At 38.6% G+C, this 16,162-nt stretch overlaps 1 protein-coding gene across 1 annotated transcript in view; it reads left to right on the top strand.

Annotated features, from left to right (window-relative positions):
- Window positions 1-1,596: 1,596 nt before the first annotated feature.
- The window catches only part of LOC140368303 (transmembrane protein 132D-like), a 37,250-nt gene continuing 22,684 nt past the window's right edge, over window positions 1,597-16,162 (top strand). The window contains exons 1-2 of the mRNA XM_072455280.1: window positions 1,597-1,706; window positions 8,993-9,893. Of these exons, the coding sequence (XP_072311381.1) occupies window positions 1,643-1,706; window positions 8,993-9,893 (965 nt within the window). The 5' untranslated portion in view covers window positions 1,597-1,642. The remainder of the gene's footprint in view (window positions 1,707-8,992; window positions 9,894-16,162) is intronic.

The raw sequence follows: 16,162 nt of genomic DNA, 5'->3' as shown, positions 1-16,162 counted from the left end.
TTGAGAACAGCACTTCTTCCACCACTGAAAAGTTGAATAATACTGTAATATGATTCAAGACAAGCTCTTGGGAATAGAGCAGTTATTTATTCACAGTAACTGAATACCGGACTGAATTTGAAATGCTTTGACCTCAAAAGTAAAACAGCACAAACGCACACGTAAAGTGATGTTGCCAAGTTGTCAATAAAGCTTGTCAAGAGTGAACTTTCACCATGCCGAGGTGGAATCTGCTGATCTTTACTGAGGAGCTGTTTAAGGCATAGTCTGCTCCCTCCAGCTCCCGTCCTACACACTGCTCCAGAATCAAGTATGTAAGTATGTGGAGAATGAAGTTTTTTTTTCTAATGGATGAAAAACCATAACTGTTATATTCTCAGGAGCCAACGTCCGTCACAGAGACAGATCAAACCACTGCAAGTGAATCCTTATTATTAGAAGTAAAAGTGAAGGATGTGGGGCAGCTCAAAGTGGCAAATACTGCTCTGTCTTTATGGCTATTATTGTCACTTTTACACTAATGTTACTGCTGGTACTAATGTGTAAATAGTAGGTCTGTCAACAAAATAATAACAAAAAAATGGAAGTGTGATATATTGCTACAAAAAATAAAATAAAAAATAACAAAATGTTCTCTTCTAGTAATGTACAAGCAATAAATATTGAGCTCCAAAATAGATTATAGTAATTATTAGTGGTGGGTAATATAATTAAATGTAGATAATGTTGAGAGTGTTGTTTTGAAGATATGATTTCAATATTGAGTATATTGGTTATATATATTGGTTATTTTGTTTATGTAAACTTTAAAATATGGTGTTATTTCTGCACTTTTCTGATTCATTTGACAGACTTTTGACACCAAACAATAAACCCTCAACCATTAAGAGTAAAACATGTTTTAACACATTTCTTGTATAATATCATCTGAATATTGTTATTGCGATAATACAAAAACACAGTCAATAATAATATACTCGTATAATAATATTACACTTAAAGAGGGGAAAAACCACCCGTCACAGCTGTTTATATCTGCCATTCTGTCATTTGACATCTGAATATGAACTTGATTAAATTAATTATTGTTAAATATGCAGCAAGTGTTAAGTAAAGGAAAAAAGAAGAAAAAAAACAACAACATAATGAAATGGTAAAATCAACATGAACAGCACTGATCCCTTTGACCTCATGTGCATTTAATTTACCGCAGCTTCCCTCACCGTAGATTACCCACGTGGTCGCGCTTAATCTGACAGACGCCACATGTTTGGAGGTTTCTATCAAGGGAAGGAGAGAGACTCGTGTTTGTCCCACCGTGTCAGCTCGGAAAAAAACATCTCTCAATTCCGGTCCAAGCAAAGGGAGGAAGAGGCCGCGTTTCTAAAGTGGAGCAAGTTTTATGTGGATAAAAACGGTCGAGCACAGGAAGCGCTGCAGGGGCCCGACAATCAATCAATAGACTTTTTTTTTTCTCCTCACTTGATCCCGCTTGTCCTCACTGTCAGATGTGATAACGTTGGTGGACACGGAGCAATGGAATGGTTTGTATCTGGCATGTTTCTCTTTTGAGTCTCCATAAACGTCTCAGTTTGGTGCGGCGCAAAGTGGACGACAACATCACTTCAACTTCACTGCCACGATGCGCACCTTTTATCCTCCTCTGCTCCTGGCTCTCGGGACTTTCCTCACTTCTGTGTGCAAAGGTAAGATAAAGCCAATGGGCCAATGTTTTATACTGATTTATTGAGGAATGGGCTCTCCAAACTTGTGCCTTCTTGTACCTCTCAAAAGTAGTAAAGAGTAAAAAGAATGGCTTGACATTGATGTACATTTACATATTTGCACTGTAGTGAGCAAGATGCAGTAGTAGAAGTAATTTTTGTATTTTAATTAGTATTTGTACCTTTGGACTCATTTAGAAATGGACAAATTCAATGGATTTGGACTGAGTGGGACCGCTATTTTGGGTTTGGTGATTGTTTCTGTGGATGTTCTGTGCTACTTGTGTCTTGTACTATTCTGGTCTTGTTCTGTGTTAAATATTGTTATGTTTTTTGATATTGAAAAATATCAAATTTCATTATAAAAATGTGTATTAGTTGGGGATGGAGAGTATATTGAATTTTAGTTAATATTGTGAATGTTGTTTTGAATATTGAGTTGAGTAAATAATTTATTTTAAAAAATGCAACAGAAAGAACTGATTTCAACAACATGAAAACAAGATGTTATAAACGTGTAAACATTGCCCACCCCTAGTCGAAATTCTTTTGTGTTTATTATTTATTATTACACTAGAAATTTGGATTTGAATTTCGATTCATTTGCGATATATCTTGCAGCCTTAATAATGAAAAGTTACTCACGCTAAATGTTGTATTGTTGTAATATTCCACCTCTAAATGTACCTTTTACATCTAAACATTAAAATGGTATTAAGCCAGAAGGAACGGCTGCGATTTGAAATGAAATGTAAGTGTAAAATTGCTCGCACGGGGCCTGTGGGATGTTTATTGTATCACTATTAGAATCATACACGGCAGGAAGAGATATTCATTTCCAACCTGCTGAAGTGACACGTGTTCGCCGAGATCCTAATAAAGTTATTATTTATTTTAGATTATTGACTCCATTTACATTGACTTTTATTTATATTTTTCTTCTCTGCATGCTAGCAGTAGAGGTGGACAATATATCGACAGTAAATACAATTGTGGATGTTGTTTTTGAGTATATAAACATTTTAAATGTCGTGTATATTGTTTAGAGTATAAGGAATGCTACAAATAGAGTTGATAAAAAAAAGTAAAAAAAAAAAGTTTTTTTCAGGTATTTAAATCTAAATAAATATGATTAAAAATATGTATATTATCATTATGAATATCATTTTTGGGATACTCCACAAAATAAATAAATAAATATATAAATAATATAGCCCCCATAGCTCTATAGTGCACTATTTGTGTCCCTGTCCAGTGTCCTATAGCGAAGGTGGTCCAGCTTCCTCAGATCCTCTGTATTTGTGCTCTGAAGTTGCTCTAAGTGGTCAGTCTGTGGCTTTATGAGATTGTGTGGTGTTGTAGGTAGATGCCAGGTCAGGGTCCAGCTGTTCCCGGGGGTCTTTAATGTATGTCTGCTGATGGTAAACGCTTTGATTTGTGCTCTGCCTGGAGGCTATGCAAAATAAACACTCTACAGAAGCCTTATCTTTCCTTCCAGTCGCAGATGTGCTGCTTGTTGTGTCAGCCAGTCTGAGATTCAAACGACAAAAACACATGTAAAAAATGTCTTCCAATGTACAGGCCAAGGCTTTTTGAGAATGTGTCCAAGCTTTCAAAATATGCAATGGCTGTTATGGAATTTGTAGTTTGAAATTACACTTGTTTTTGTTCATTAACTTATTTGCATTATAGGGGGATATTTGTACAATCTGATTTATTTGTAAATGAGAAAAAGTTGAGTTATACAAAACAAAAATAAGTAGCAAATAAGTAGTAAATGTTTCACACAATATTCAGTGATAACTTTTAGGGTATTAGTCAAATAAAGACATTTCCTGTGCTGTCCTCGACTAACAGGGGTGTTGGCAAAAGCTCTCAAAATTATTCGCATCTTGCACATAAACACCTATTCATCTGCATGAGAGGAAAGGCTTCTTAGTCACTCCCAAAACTCCAGCTCATCACATTCCATGCTTTCTCCTTTGTCCATATGAACCCCTATTATCCAAACAAAATTATGATTCAACTAATACAAATGTTGGTGGGCACCATCCACCGATTCATCAACTAAACAACAAAAGGACAGCAGTCAATAACTTTCTTGCAGAATATTTACTTGTGTAACTAGCCTATTCTTTTGAGTTTGGAGTACAGTAGCTTTGACAGATACATTCAGATTATTAAATAATATTTAAAACTTGTTAACTCACAATTCATCAAGTTCGTCTACAAGTTGTCTGTATATCATATAAAATGACTGGAAACTGTCAGTATGTGGATCCATAACAGTGTCTGACGAGTGTGTGTGATCTGAATGTAGGCCAGACAAAGTTTAACATTTAATGATGATCTAATTTAATTGAATCGATTTTCTTGAGTGGCAAGTGTAGGCTAAATTGTGGATCATAAGATTATGAACCAGTTATGACTCTAAACTATCATCAACCTTTCTGTATAATCTAATCTACTGGTTTTGCTATTCTATTTTGACATGATTATCAACCACATTCAATTTCATTAGTTTGATACAGGTGGTAAGCACATTCTTCTATTAAGTACAAATAAATTGTATCTATTCTGTCTCCACTAGTGTTTAGGAACTAGCTTTACAGATAGTTAACAGTTGCTCCAATAAACACCAGGAAGCCTCTTGCCGTTTTGGTTATTTACTGAAGCTTTGACTGTAAAACTGTAACATACAAAAATAGCAGCATATTACAATCATGTTACAACATTTCAATGAACACAACACATGCTCAGCTAGATAAAGATATATATTTTAGGTAAATATGATGTAAAATACCCCAATAAAAACGTGTGTCAAATTAGCGCTTAGCTTGATGCTAACATGTATTGAAAATGCCATAGACATGCTAATGCTAATCGCGTCATGTATTTTATCGCAAATTTCAACAATATTCACAACTTTCAGATGATATACAGCCAATAAGTCTACTCCTAACAGTACAATACTTACAGACAGATATTTCGAAGGGCCAAATGACAGTTTAGAGGCTCAAACAATATAGCATGTGACTGTAGAAAAGTCAATGAAGAAACTACGGAAGCTCTGAGCAGACAAAAAGACATGAACTCAAAACGGAAATCTTTTATCACTGGGGGCAGCACAATATCAGTGAATTTTGTGCTGCTTTTGAAGTAGTTTGCTAAGCCTAATATAATTAGTTTCCTGTTTTCTAAGAAACTAGGTGTAAGATGAATGTGTCTTACAGAGCGAGCTCTGCACAAATGTGCTGAGCATAGAACCACCAATAAATCACATAAAAATTATCTGAAAATGGTCATGATATTGAAAAAAATATTATCAAGAAGAGGATAATCCCATTAGACTATTGCAGTAACAATAGTGTAAAAGAGACAAAATGTTTTATTAATTTAAAATAAATAAATAAATAAATATATATATATATATATATAAATATATATATATATATATATATATATATATATATATATATATATATATATATATATATATAAATAGTAGAAAAAGCTTCAGTTGTAGTCATCTGGACTCCGTTTGAAAAAATAGACGTTTCGACTCTCATCCAAGAGTCATTGTCAATAAAAGAATTTAGATCGAGAACTCCGATATTAATACTGTACCGTGGTAAGACCCGCCCATTGGGAGGAGCCTTCCTGAAGTAGAAAGAGTTGTTTGTTTCAACAGAAACTCCCCCCTTGTATCCACCGAGCTAGCCTATTCAGAATTTTAATGGGCTATTAGAATCCTCTTTGTCTTTGTGAGACCCTGGCTCAACCACCCTGAGTACCTGATTAACATCTAAATTCCCTGGTCCTGGTCCTCTACCTTTCCAGGGGTTCAGTATCCCATTATAGATACCAGGAAGATAGAATCTGAGCCCTCCATTTCTGTTTAAAGAAGGTCTTTCATTTTTAACAAAACAAAAATACGTGTGTGTAGGTTTCCTATATACTTACACACACGGACCAGTATCTGCTCTTTGGTTCCAACCACCCACTACAGCACAAGCTGGGGGTGATCAGAACCTTACAACACAGAGCTCAAGGTGTGCCCACCAGCTCAGAGGGCAAGAAGAAAGAGGAAAAACATGTCCGAAATGCCCTCTCAGCCTGTGGTTACCCCGCTTGGGCTCTCAACAGAGTGAAGAGAACCAAGAAGCAGGACAAAAGGGAAACTGAACAGAGAAGGAAGGGTGTTTCTATCCCTTATGTGTCTGGCCTGTCGGAAAAACTGCAGAGAATTTTTAGACAACACGAAGTCCCTGTTTATTTTAAACCAGGAAACACTTTAAGACAAAAACTGGTTCACCCTAAGGACAAGTTGCCGACTCAAAAACAGAGCAATGTAGTTTATTCGATCCAATGCAGTGAAGAAAGCTGTAAAGAACGGTACACAGGTGAGACAAAACAGCCTCTACACAAGAGGCTTTATCAGCACAGAAGAAATACAAGTTCAGGACCTCAGAGTGCCGTCCATCTCCATCTTGAAGCCTCTAATCACTCGTTTGAAGACGGTGAGGTGAAGGTTTTAAGCAGGGAGAAAAGATGGTTTGAAAGAGGAGTCAAGGAAGCTATTTTTGTTAAAAATGAAAGACCTTCTTTAAACAGAAATGGAGGGCTCAGATTCTATCTTCCTGGTATCTATAATGGAATACTGAACCCCTGGAAAGGTAGAGGACCAGGACCAGGACATTTAGATGTTAATCAGGTACTCAGGGTGGTTGAGCCAGGGTCTCACAAAGACAAAGAGGATTCTAATAGCCCATTAAAATTCTGAATAGGCTAGCTCGGTGGATACAAGGGGGGAGTTTATGTTGAAAAAAACAACTCTTTCTACTTCAGGAAGGCTCCTCCCAATGGGCGGGTCTTACCACAGAACAGTATTAATATCGGAGTTCTCGATCTAAATTCTTTTATTGACAATGACTATTGGATGAGAGTCAAAATGTCTATTTTTTCAAACTGAGTCCAGATGACTAAAACTGAAGCTTTTTCTACTATGGAACACGCCTGGACGAATGAGGGATTACACCGACATATATATATAAATATATATATATATATATATATATATATATATATATATATATATATATATAAGCTCTGTAGTGCACGTTGGCTCGTTTGATTACAAATACGAATCCTAATCTAAAACTGTGTGATCGGCCTAGAGTGTTTTAAATAATCGATTTAAATCTGAAACAGTTAAACACTGTAATTCCACTGCAGCATGAAAATAGCACAGCCATTTAATGTCAAGCTTTTCCCAATGCTACTTAATTATCGGATTGTGCTTTGATTTTACACAATTGCCAATTTCCATCGTTGTATGTATATGTTATTGCTTTTGTCTGTTTTAATGTCAGGGACAAGGTCTTCAAATTATTATTATTATTAAATTATTATTAGGCCCGAGCGCCACAAGCTGGCGAGAGGCCTATTAATCTCGTAAGGCCGTGCGAAGCACGGCTGCGAAAGTGCGCATGTAGTGCGCACGAAATCGAGCGCGAAGCGCTCGCCCACTTCCAAACACTCACTAACGCACTCCTTCACTCACGCACGCCCCGTGCATACTAATTAGTAGTAGGAAAATGGAACATTACCGTTGTAAACGGGCGAAGCCCGTGCAAAAGTGTGCACTAAACGAGCATTTTAGATTCGTCATCCCCATATAAAGCACTCATTTGCCCTAAGTAGCTCACGAATACGTTCCCCATCTCTTGCATGTTCCGTGCATATAAGCATCTAATGCAAACGTTTAACATTATTAGTGTTTAGAGGGCCAAAAACACAAAGTGGGCGGAGCCCACTCAAAATTAACGAAAGTACCCGTCAGTGACCAGGGACCCACACCATGAGGAAGGAAAGCGCGAGCGCTTTCCGAAAATGTATAGTTTATGATATTTGAAAAATGGGAAACATTGTTTTCGCATCGGAATATTATTCTTTCTTCTTTCTTCTTCTTCTTCTTCTTCTCGGGACCAACCCCCCTATTTTTCACCCAGTGAACATTGACGAAAAGTCACAAAAATTTGTACACCTCTAAAAATCGTGCCTCTCTACATTCTGGCTATTTCCCTTTTCTAAAATAAAAAAAATTGGCGCGTCAGCGCCCCCAAATGTACCAAAACTGCATTGAGATAGGAAATGACCCAAAAAAAATCTGATCGTAGAATCATGAAATTTGGCGCAGAGGTAGATGGTGACAAGAGAAGTAAAAAATATTATCACGGCATATTGGTTCAAAAATGGCTAAGCATGACTCTGGAGTTTTTCCAAACGTCGTACTTTTACGAACTCCTCCCAGGGCGTTGGCTCTAAAAAGCTGAAATTTGGTGAAAATGCTACTGAGGAGTGGGACATCAAAAGTTATTCAAATTACATTGATACCTGTCACGGTCTTTGAGCGGCGAAGCCGCAAACTTTAGCTAGAATTTCAGAAATCTCCCAAATTTAACATTTCTGCCGTTTGCGCAGATAAAGTCCGAATTACGTCAAATTACAATCAGTTGTTAAACTCTTTGCCCTAAACCTACTTGAAATTAAATTAATTAATTTGGCGCCACAGCGACCCCTACAGATTTTATATGGAGGTTAAATGTTTAGTTTTGCGAAATTATCTGAAATTTGACACAAAACTCAATTTTGGCATACCCATCAAAAAAGTCAATGAGACCCATGTCATAATTGTTACGGCTTTGCTGTAGCGATGACCGAAACCTCCCATGTTATTCCAATGGGGAAATCGCCAGAACATGCTTACACTTTAGACTTTCACAAACTCCTCCCAGGGCGTGAGCCCTATTAACCTGAAATTTGGTGAGACTCATCTTCAGGCGTGGACCATCAAAAGGTATTCACATTTTTATTCAAAGAGTCACGGTCTCTGTGCGGCAAAGCCTCACATTTTGCCAAGAATTCAAAATAAAATTGCTTTTTGATGGTAAAACAAAGGGGAGAAGATGTGACAGCGTCACAGATTCAGCAGTAGATGTAATAAAAGGACAATTGGGGCGCGTTAGCACCCCCTCCTCTTGCGGCGTGGCGGCGGTGTGGTGGCGGCGTGGCGAGGGCCGATCATTGCCGCTTGCGGCTATATTTATATATTATTACTATTATATATGTGGTAATGCTCTCTGTTCTGTCCCTTTTAAATAAACGACTAATAAATAAAATCAAATATTTGAAAATTAATTAAGCAACTATTAGCATACGTTCTATAAAAATGACTACTAATAAAAACATTGCTTTATCTCTTTCAGTGTCTGAAGGTCAGAAGGTTGTTGATGATACTCCATCTCCAGTTTATCCATCCATCAGATTCCAAGTGAGCCACATGGACCATGTGTTTCTGGTGCAGGACAAGCCTGAGGCCTTAGCAAACTCCAGCCTCAAGTCTCAGACGCAGAGCTTCCTCATCACTGGCTCCAGCGCCGGGCCTCTACAGCCAGCAGTGAATGCTTCCTATGGGCCCCTGTCTGTAGATGCCCCCATTACTCCAGACCTGCTTCTCAGTGGATACAAGATCCAACCAGTCATCTTAACCCGTCAGGTGCGTTCTTCATCGCCTGTGGTTAAGATCCTGTTTCACATGTCGTCACAAGGAGACATCTCTGTGGCAGAAGGCATCAGGAATGAAGGCATTCCTGAAGGTGGAGCAAGGACCAAAGATGGGGCTCATTGTGTGACAGCCTACGCCTTTTGGGAGACCAGAGAAGTGCGCGGGGCATGTTCGGTGACTCCTGGAGGCTTCTGTGTCGCTCTGCTAAAGCCTGAGCCGATGTGGTTCAGCTCCTCTAGCCGCTCAGGCAGCTCTAGTCGAGAGGTAGACAGGAGCGAGGCTGTGCGTGGGCTGCAGGGGAACCAGGCAGAGGTGTACTTCCAGAGTCGCAGTGAGCTTACAGGCCAGTGCACACCTCAGGACAGCCTGCAGAGACTGTGGGTGGGTCGGGCCAGGGCTCCCAAGGGCTCTGGGACACCCATGAGGCGCATAGGGAGTGTCGCCCTGCTCCGCACATCACCAGGAAACCCCACCTATCTGCGTCTCAGGCTGGGAGGAGCTGTGGTCATCCAGACCTCGTCCAAACCACTGAAGACCACTGATGTTGCCACATTTTACATTTTCTTGGCCAGCATTTCTACCTTGGAAAATTTTACTCTGAGGTAAATCTTAATATTCACTTCAAAACTACACACTTTCTACACCTCTCCTCACTATTAAATACGTAATACTCCTTTGTGTTAAATCTTACACTGGTCTCTGGCGCATAGTCGTTAAGTGGTTTGTAATGAAAACCACGAACAACCGATCGATTTGTAAGAGATCATAGCCAAACCCTCGGTGGAAATCCTTGTTAATCCCATTCCAACTGCATAACAGGATGCAAATAATTATCCAAAGTCGTGTCCTTGTGTGCACCATAATCCATTTTGCATCAAACGATGATTTGTTTCTATGGGGAAGCTTTAGGTACATAGATGTGGTGAAATGGAACATCTTCCAACTATTATTTAACCTTTCCATGAAAAATAAAAGAGCAATGTTTACTCATGTTATATATTAATGGTAGCAATGGCTCACAGTGGTCAAATTGAGGGCACATTTTAAAAGTTTATGTTGAAGTTGAAGTTTAATTGAACTTTACCTTATAAGACCTTGTCATAGCACATCCTTTCATAGATCTTCACCCTCTAATGGAACAATGACTGAATGAATTTTATTTGAATGTGGAATATGTTTATCACCCAGGGCTCTTTGAAAACCCACAGTTTACAAATGCAACTTGTTCACATTTACATTTGGTTGTCCAGTTTATGCTAGGCAGTGGGATCAGCTATTTTATTTATATTGCAAATGTGTGTGAGATATTTTGAAACACAACTGATAGCTGAGGGGGATGTACAAAATAATTATATCATCTATAGTCATATATTTGTTTCTACTCTACATCTGAACATTTTAAATGGTACTTTCACTGTAAATAATAGCATGGAATGGCATACCTTCCTTTATTGTATCTATCGTCTAGAAATTGTTTCATTTTTTAGGGTTAACTTTGGGGATAATATATTCATTTTCCCTCTTTCCTTACTCCAAATGCAAACTAATATGGTTTTATTATCTACATCTAATGTTGTTCTTACTTTTGAATATGAGAGGAAGGAAATTCACAATAGAAGCCTGCTTGAAACATGGATAAGCCCGTGAAGAAGCAATGTCCTAGCACTGAGTATCATGTCGTGCCGGAGGATACAAAGTGACAGAGGCCCTTTGTGAATTAATGTAATATTGAGAGCTTATCTATCACTCTATGTGTCACTGCAGCCCGCCTCAGGCCCTAAATGCTTGTGGCTTCAGTCATACTGTCAGGAGGAGGAAATCTCGTCCCTGTATTAATATCTTCCTTCAGCTTCTTACTAAACATATCTTATTTGAGTGTTCTGTTTAGTTCTGGTGGAAACATAATAGTTATTCATGTACACTGTGTTGCTGAGTGTTTAGGGCTCTCATCAAGCTTTATTTTCTATGAATCATACGGCACAGACACAGGCTCTGAAGTGGAATCATTGTGATGTACATTATGTTTGAGCATCTTCATGAAAGATAAGCCCCATGCATTTAAATGGTTACTTAAGGCACTTGAATAGTGATAGGCTTCAGTATCAAGGCCTGGCAGTAAAATGCTCCATTGCCAACATGACTGGTGTCTTCTACCGGCTCCTCCGGCTTCATAAATTACCACAACATTATATCCTGTCTATCTCCACTTTTCAGTTGGTCTGGGAAGTTATAGAGAGCAGTCTTCCATATACAAGGACATAATTGAGAAATGATTCACCGGTTTTCCTATCTCAACATCCAACTAACATTTGAAGAAGGTTCTCTGGGTATTTGGCTTCATAAATAATGCATCTATTTAATGGAGCTGCGAAACAAATAACTAACATTCTCCTCGCTCCTTTGGGTGATGCTGAACTTAATATAAATGCATCCCTGCCACAGGAAGTCACACTGTTTCACTATGCTTTTAGTTTGGTTCAATCTCGTCTGAAACTCACGAGGAAATAAGATGTTTCAAAAGATTAGAAGGTTTGTTTTTTTATGCTCTTCACTCGGCTTAATGCATTTGTTTGAAACATAGACAAATTCCACTCTAATCCAACGTTTTAGCAAACATACAAAGCTGACGATAATCTGGAGCAGTATGCAAGTAAATGTCGGTGTAATCCCTCATTCGTCCAGGCGTGTTCCATAGTAGAAAAAGCAATGTAGTTTATTCGATCCAATGCAGTGAAGAAAGCTGTAAAGAACGTTCCATAGGTGAGACGAAACAGCCTCTACACAAGAGGCTCTATCAGCACAGAAGAAATACAAGTTCAGGACCTCAGAGTGCCGTGCATCTCCATCTTGAAGCCTCTAATCACTCGTTAGAAGACGGTGAGGTGAAGGTTTTAAGCAGGGAGAAAAGATGGTTTGAAAGAGGAGTCAAGGAAGCTATTTTTGTTAAAAAAGAAAGACCTTCTTTAAACAGAAATGGAGGGCTAAGGTTTAATCTTCCTGTTATTTATAATGGGTTACTGAACCCCTGGAAAGGTAGAGGACCAGGACCAGGACATTTAGATGCTAATCAGGTACTCAGGGTGTTTGAGCCAGGGTCTCACAAAGACAAAGAGGATTCTAATAGCCCATTAAAAATTCTGAATAGGCTAGCTCGGTAGATACAAGGGGGGAGTTTCTGTTGAAACTAACAACTCTTTCTACTTCAGGAAGGCTCCGCCCAATGGGCGGGTCTTACCACAGAACAGTATTAATATCGGAGTTCTCGATCTAAATTCTTTTATTGACAATGACTCTTGGATGAGAGTCGAAACGTCCAATTTTTCTAACTGAGTCCAGATGACTACAACTGAAGCATATGCAAGTAAATGCAAAGACAGCCATATACATTTATTAATCCACTAGTGGTTAAAGCTTTTGCTGAGTCTGGAAATCCGAGTACTCTTCTTAAATGCCAGGTTTACCATCATGACACCATCATGATACCATCATGACACCATCATGCACACAAGCACACACATGTCCATTTTCCATTATATAAACATGCATAACGCATAACAGAATAACTATAAAACCACATGATAATAGTAGAGAAACTACTACACATTGAAGCTTGAAATGCCCCTAACTGAAGTTCACTGAGTGTATCGTCCACTACTTGAGCTGTTCTAACCAGGTCAGTGGACCCAGCCCATATATTTTTGACCTACTGCCCACATCTTCTATTGGATTGGACCTGACCAGGAAGCAAGCGGCTCAGATCCAGCCGTTAAGTCCAAGTGAACGCTGGATGGGTGACGCTTGGCAGTGATTGAGGCGATGGGCTGGAGAAATCCCTGTTCTACTTCGCTCACTGGGGCAAGATTGAGTCCACTTCAGTAGGGTTAGGACAGATAATCTGCACTCCTGATTGAGTGCAGGGCATTTCAGTTGAAGGCCTGCACATCAGCCAATGTGAAAGACAAGACTGACATTTGTATGGTTTTCCTCAGTTATTAGACTTTAGTTAGAAGCCTATTGTTTGGTACAATAAACAGCCAATTCACAACAAAAATGTTAGCCTTTCTTTCCATTGAAGAATGTTGAAAATGTGAAAGGGTAGGGTTAAGATAAGAAATGCCATCAGAGTAAATCACCATTCTTGTTAAATGTAGTAAGGCAGACTTGTCAGCTCAGTCCTAACTTTAGCCTGATTAGTTAATGTAATTAAAAGGAGAGCTGGCTTTTGGACCCTGAATGTAATTAAACACAGATGTTGGATGGTTTGGGTCAGTGTGCTGAGAAGTGGCTCTATGCAGATCGATATTCACTCTGTCTTCCACCTCATGAACTCTATCGTGAGTGACAAAGACAAAAGAGCCGGGGCAGCAGTGACTCAGATGAGGTTTCTCTGTGGGGAGCCTGGGCCTGTTTGTGGTTCTGTAGTCACTGATCCAGGAAGGGCTGGAGATTGAAATACTACCTCTCTGGAAGGAAGCTCTCCACCCAGTTTACTCCGTGTACAAGTCCAGTACTTTTTAAAGGCAATTAACACTTTGAGAATCAACACATCTGCTCAAGTTTGTCACATCACATTTCCACTTGATTGACTGCAATTGAGCATTTAGTATCAGATTATGAAAAGTAATGAACTAAAACATGCTTCAAAACAAAAATGTAGTTACTTGAACTTTGGACCTTTGTAAACGCAGCCTCTTCAGTTATTTTCAGAACTAAAACAAGCTTTTTATCTATTTATCTCAAATTGAGTAGTGTGAAATTCAAACATCACCCAAGTGATTATCAGCTCAGTCTAGTTACATAAAAATACATATAAAAGGATGCAGTTTATTCATAACAAGAACTTAACCTCTCCTGAATGCACACAGTGTTTAGTTTTAGTTTAGTTTTCATAACAATATGAAGCCAGTTAGACTAAATATATGTCTGTATGCTGACATAATCATGCCAGATATAATTTTAAATCACAGATAAATACATTTTGTCATTGTTTTTACTAAAGGGAAAAGTTAATTTTATTATCAGCATCGGTACATATCAGTTATTGACCACAACAGTAAGACATACATTCGATATTGGCTAAAAAGTTTCATATTGGACCATTCCTAATTTTAATAGTGCCAATCATTATCTTGTACATTTTTGCTTTAACCAAAAAGTAGAAAAAGGTTCTACTTCCTGGACGAATGAGGGATTACACCGACAGCTTTAACCAAATATTTGCTTGATTTCTATCCATTTAGGGGAAAAAAATTCAAATCTCCAACTGACAGCTGTGACCATGACCCTCATTGAGTATTGATCAGCTTGTTACTGTGAGCTCCAGTCAGTGTGTTCATGTCCGTTCATTTACACGATCTGTCAATATTGTCTGTATTCACATGTGTGTTTTTTTTCTTTTCTCTTTTACACTTGGCTATTAAAATGCTGCTCTGTGACTGGAGACATGCACGAGCTGCTGGAGCGAAACCGAGACAGATTGTTTTATTGTTTACACGTCGTCTAGTTTGGAAACCTGTTTGTGTATGTATTATTTCCCATGCAGCAATGGCAAATGTTTTACTTGAGTTGAGCCCTGCAGTTGGAAAACACTGTACAGAAGATAGCAATATGGTGGCTTGAATATTGGCTATTAAATGTATATACCTTGGTCTGTACTTGCTGTATTTGTTAGTGCATTGACCCGTGCTTTTGTAGATACATTGCTCCAATCTCTCACAGAACAAATCCATGTAACCCGCTCGACATTTTGTGGCATATCCCCACTTGTTTTGAAGCATGACCTTATTCCAGTGGGAGTGTACCACCCCTGTTGAATTTTTAAACTATTCCCGGCATAAATAGGGCAAAAATCTGCAGGGGTTCAAAGTGATGAGCGTCAGGTAAAATCATTCACACTGCAGCCTAAAAGGATGTTATTTCTCTTTTGAATCTTTACCATGAATACTGTTAGCTCCTCCTGGTTGGCTGTTTATTTATTTGTGTGCTGGACAGATGACGTGAAAAGAAGTGGGTCAGCATTTGATGAAATTGTCTAGTTGTTCTATTAGTTCATTATCTTAAATTAGGGCTTTTTGACTGAAGCGACCAGTTTTTTCCCCTGGACTAGATAAAGTCAAGTGCTCTACGTTTTTCTTATTGAAAGTTCTGACCAAGCTGTGGAAAGATCTGGAAAATATTTGTTGGCATACCTATTTTTCTTTTTCTTTTTTACTGTGAAAGGATGAAGCAAATAGGTAAAACTGCCACATGGGTAGAATTGACATGCATGAATATGAATTTACAACAGCTTTTTTCAGACAGCAAATCGAAGCAGGGTGATCCCAGCCAACTCATCTCAAAACGTATCCAGCCACGTTTCCAATCACTAATATTGCATTGCGGCTACAACATACTAGATGGGGAGAGAAATGTACTCTTTCATTTAGTTTAAGGAGAAGGCATTTCAATATCTTACACTACTACACTACCTTTATCGTATTATATTGATTAATACCCTTGGGTATATATTATGGATTGAGTAAACATGATGGATGCTGTAGTCCAAAAAGTGGTATAGAAGTGCTGGTTTTATTTGACCTGACTTGAAACTTTGCTTTAACCACACACTTTGAATTTGGAATGCTCTTGTGTCATGTAAAAACTCAACAGAGGCTCACTGGTTTGAAAATCAAAGCTTTTCTGTTCATGGGACCTCACAGGCCGTCTAGTTCATCTGCATTATTCATAAAAAGCACGCTCCCCATCCTCTCTCATCTTGTGTGTGTGATTCTGTGAGTGCCTGAATGAACCCACTGATTAACTGATTCTCCTTAGGGCTGGAGGGAATTTAATAGGCCTGCTAATTCTCTCTGTCTGCAACCTGTGACACATG

Source organism: Eucyclogobius newberryi, unplaced genomic scaffold (genome assembly GCF_026437365.1).
Source record: "Eucyclogobius newberryi isolate DKJ021-1_F unplaced genomic scaffold, fEucNew1.0.hap1 SCAF_2, whole genome shotgun sequence".
Lineage (NCBI taxonomy): Eukaryota > Metazoa > Chordata > Actinopteri > Gobiiformes > Gobiidae > Eucyclogobius > Eucyclogobius newberryi.
The sequence above is the reverse complement of the archived record's forward strand: the minus strand, read 5'-3'. Positions and strand labels throughout refer to the sequence as shown.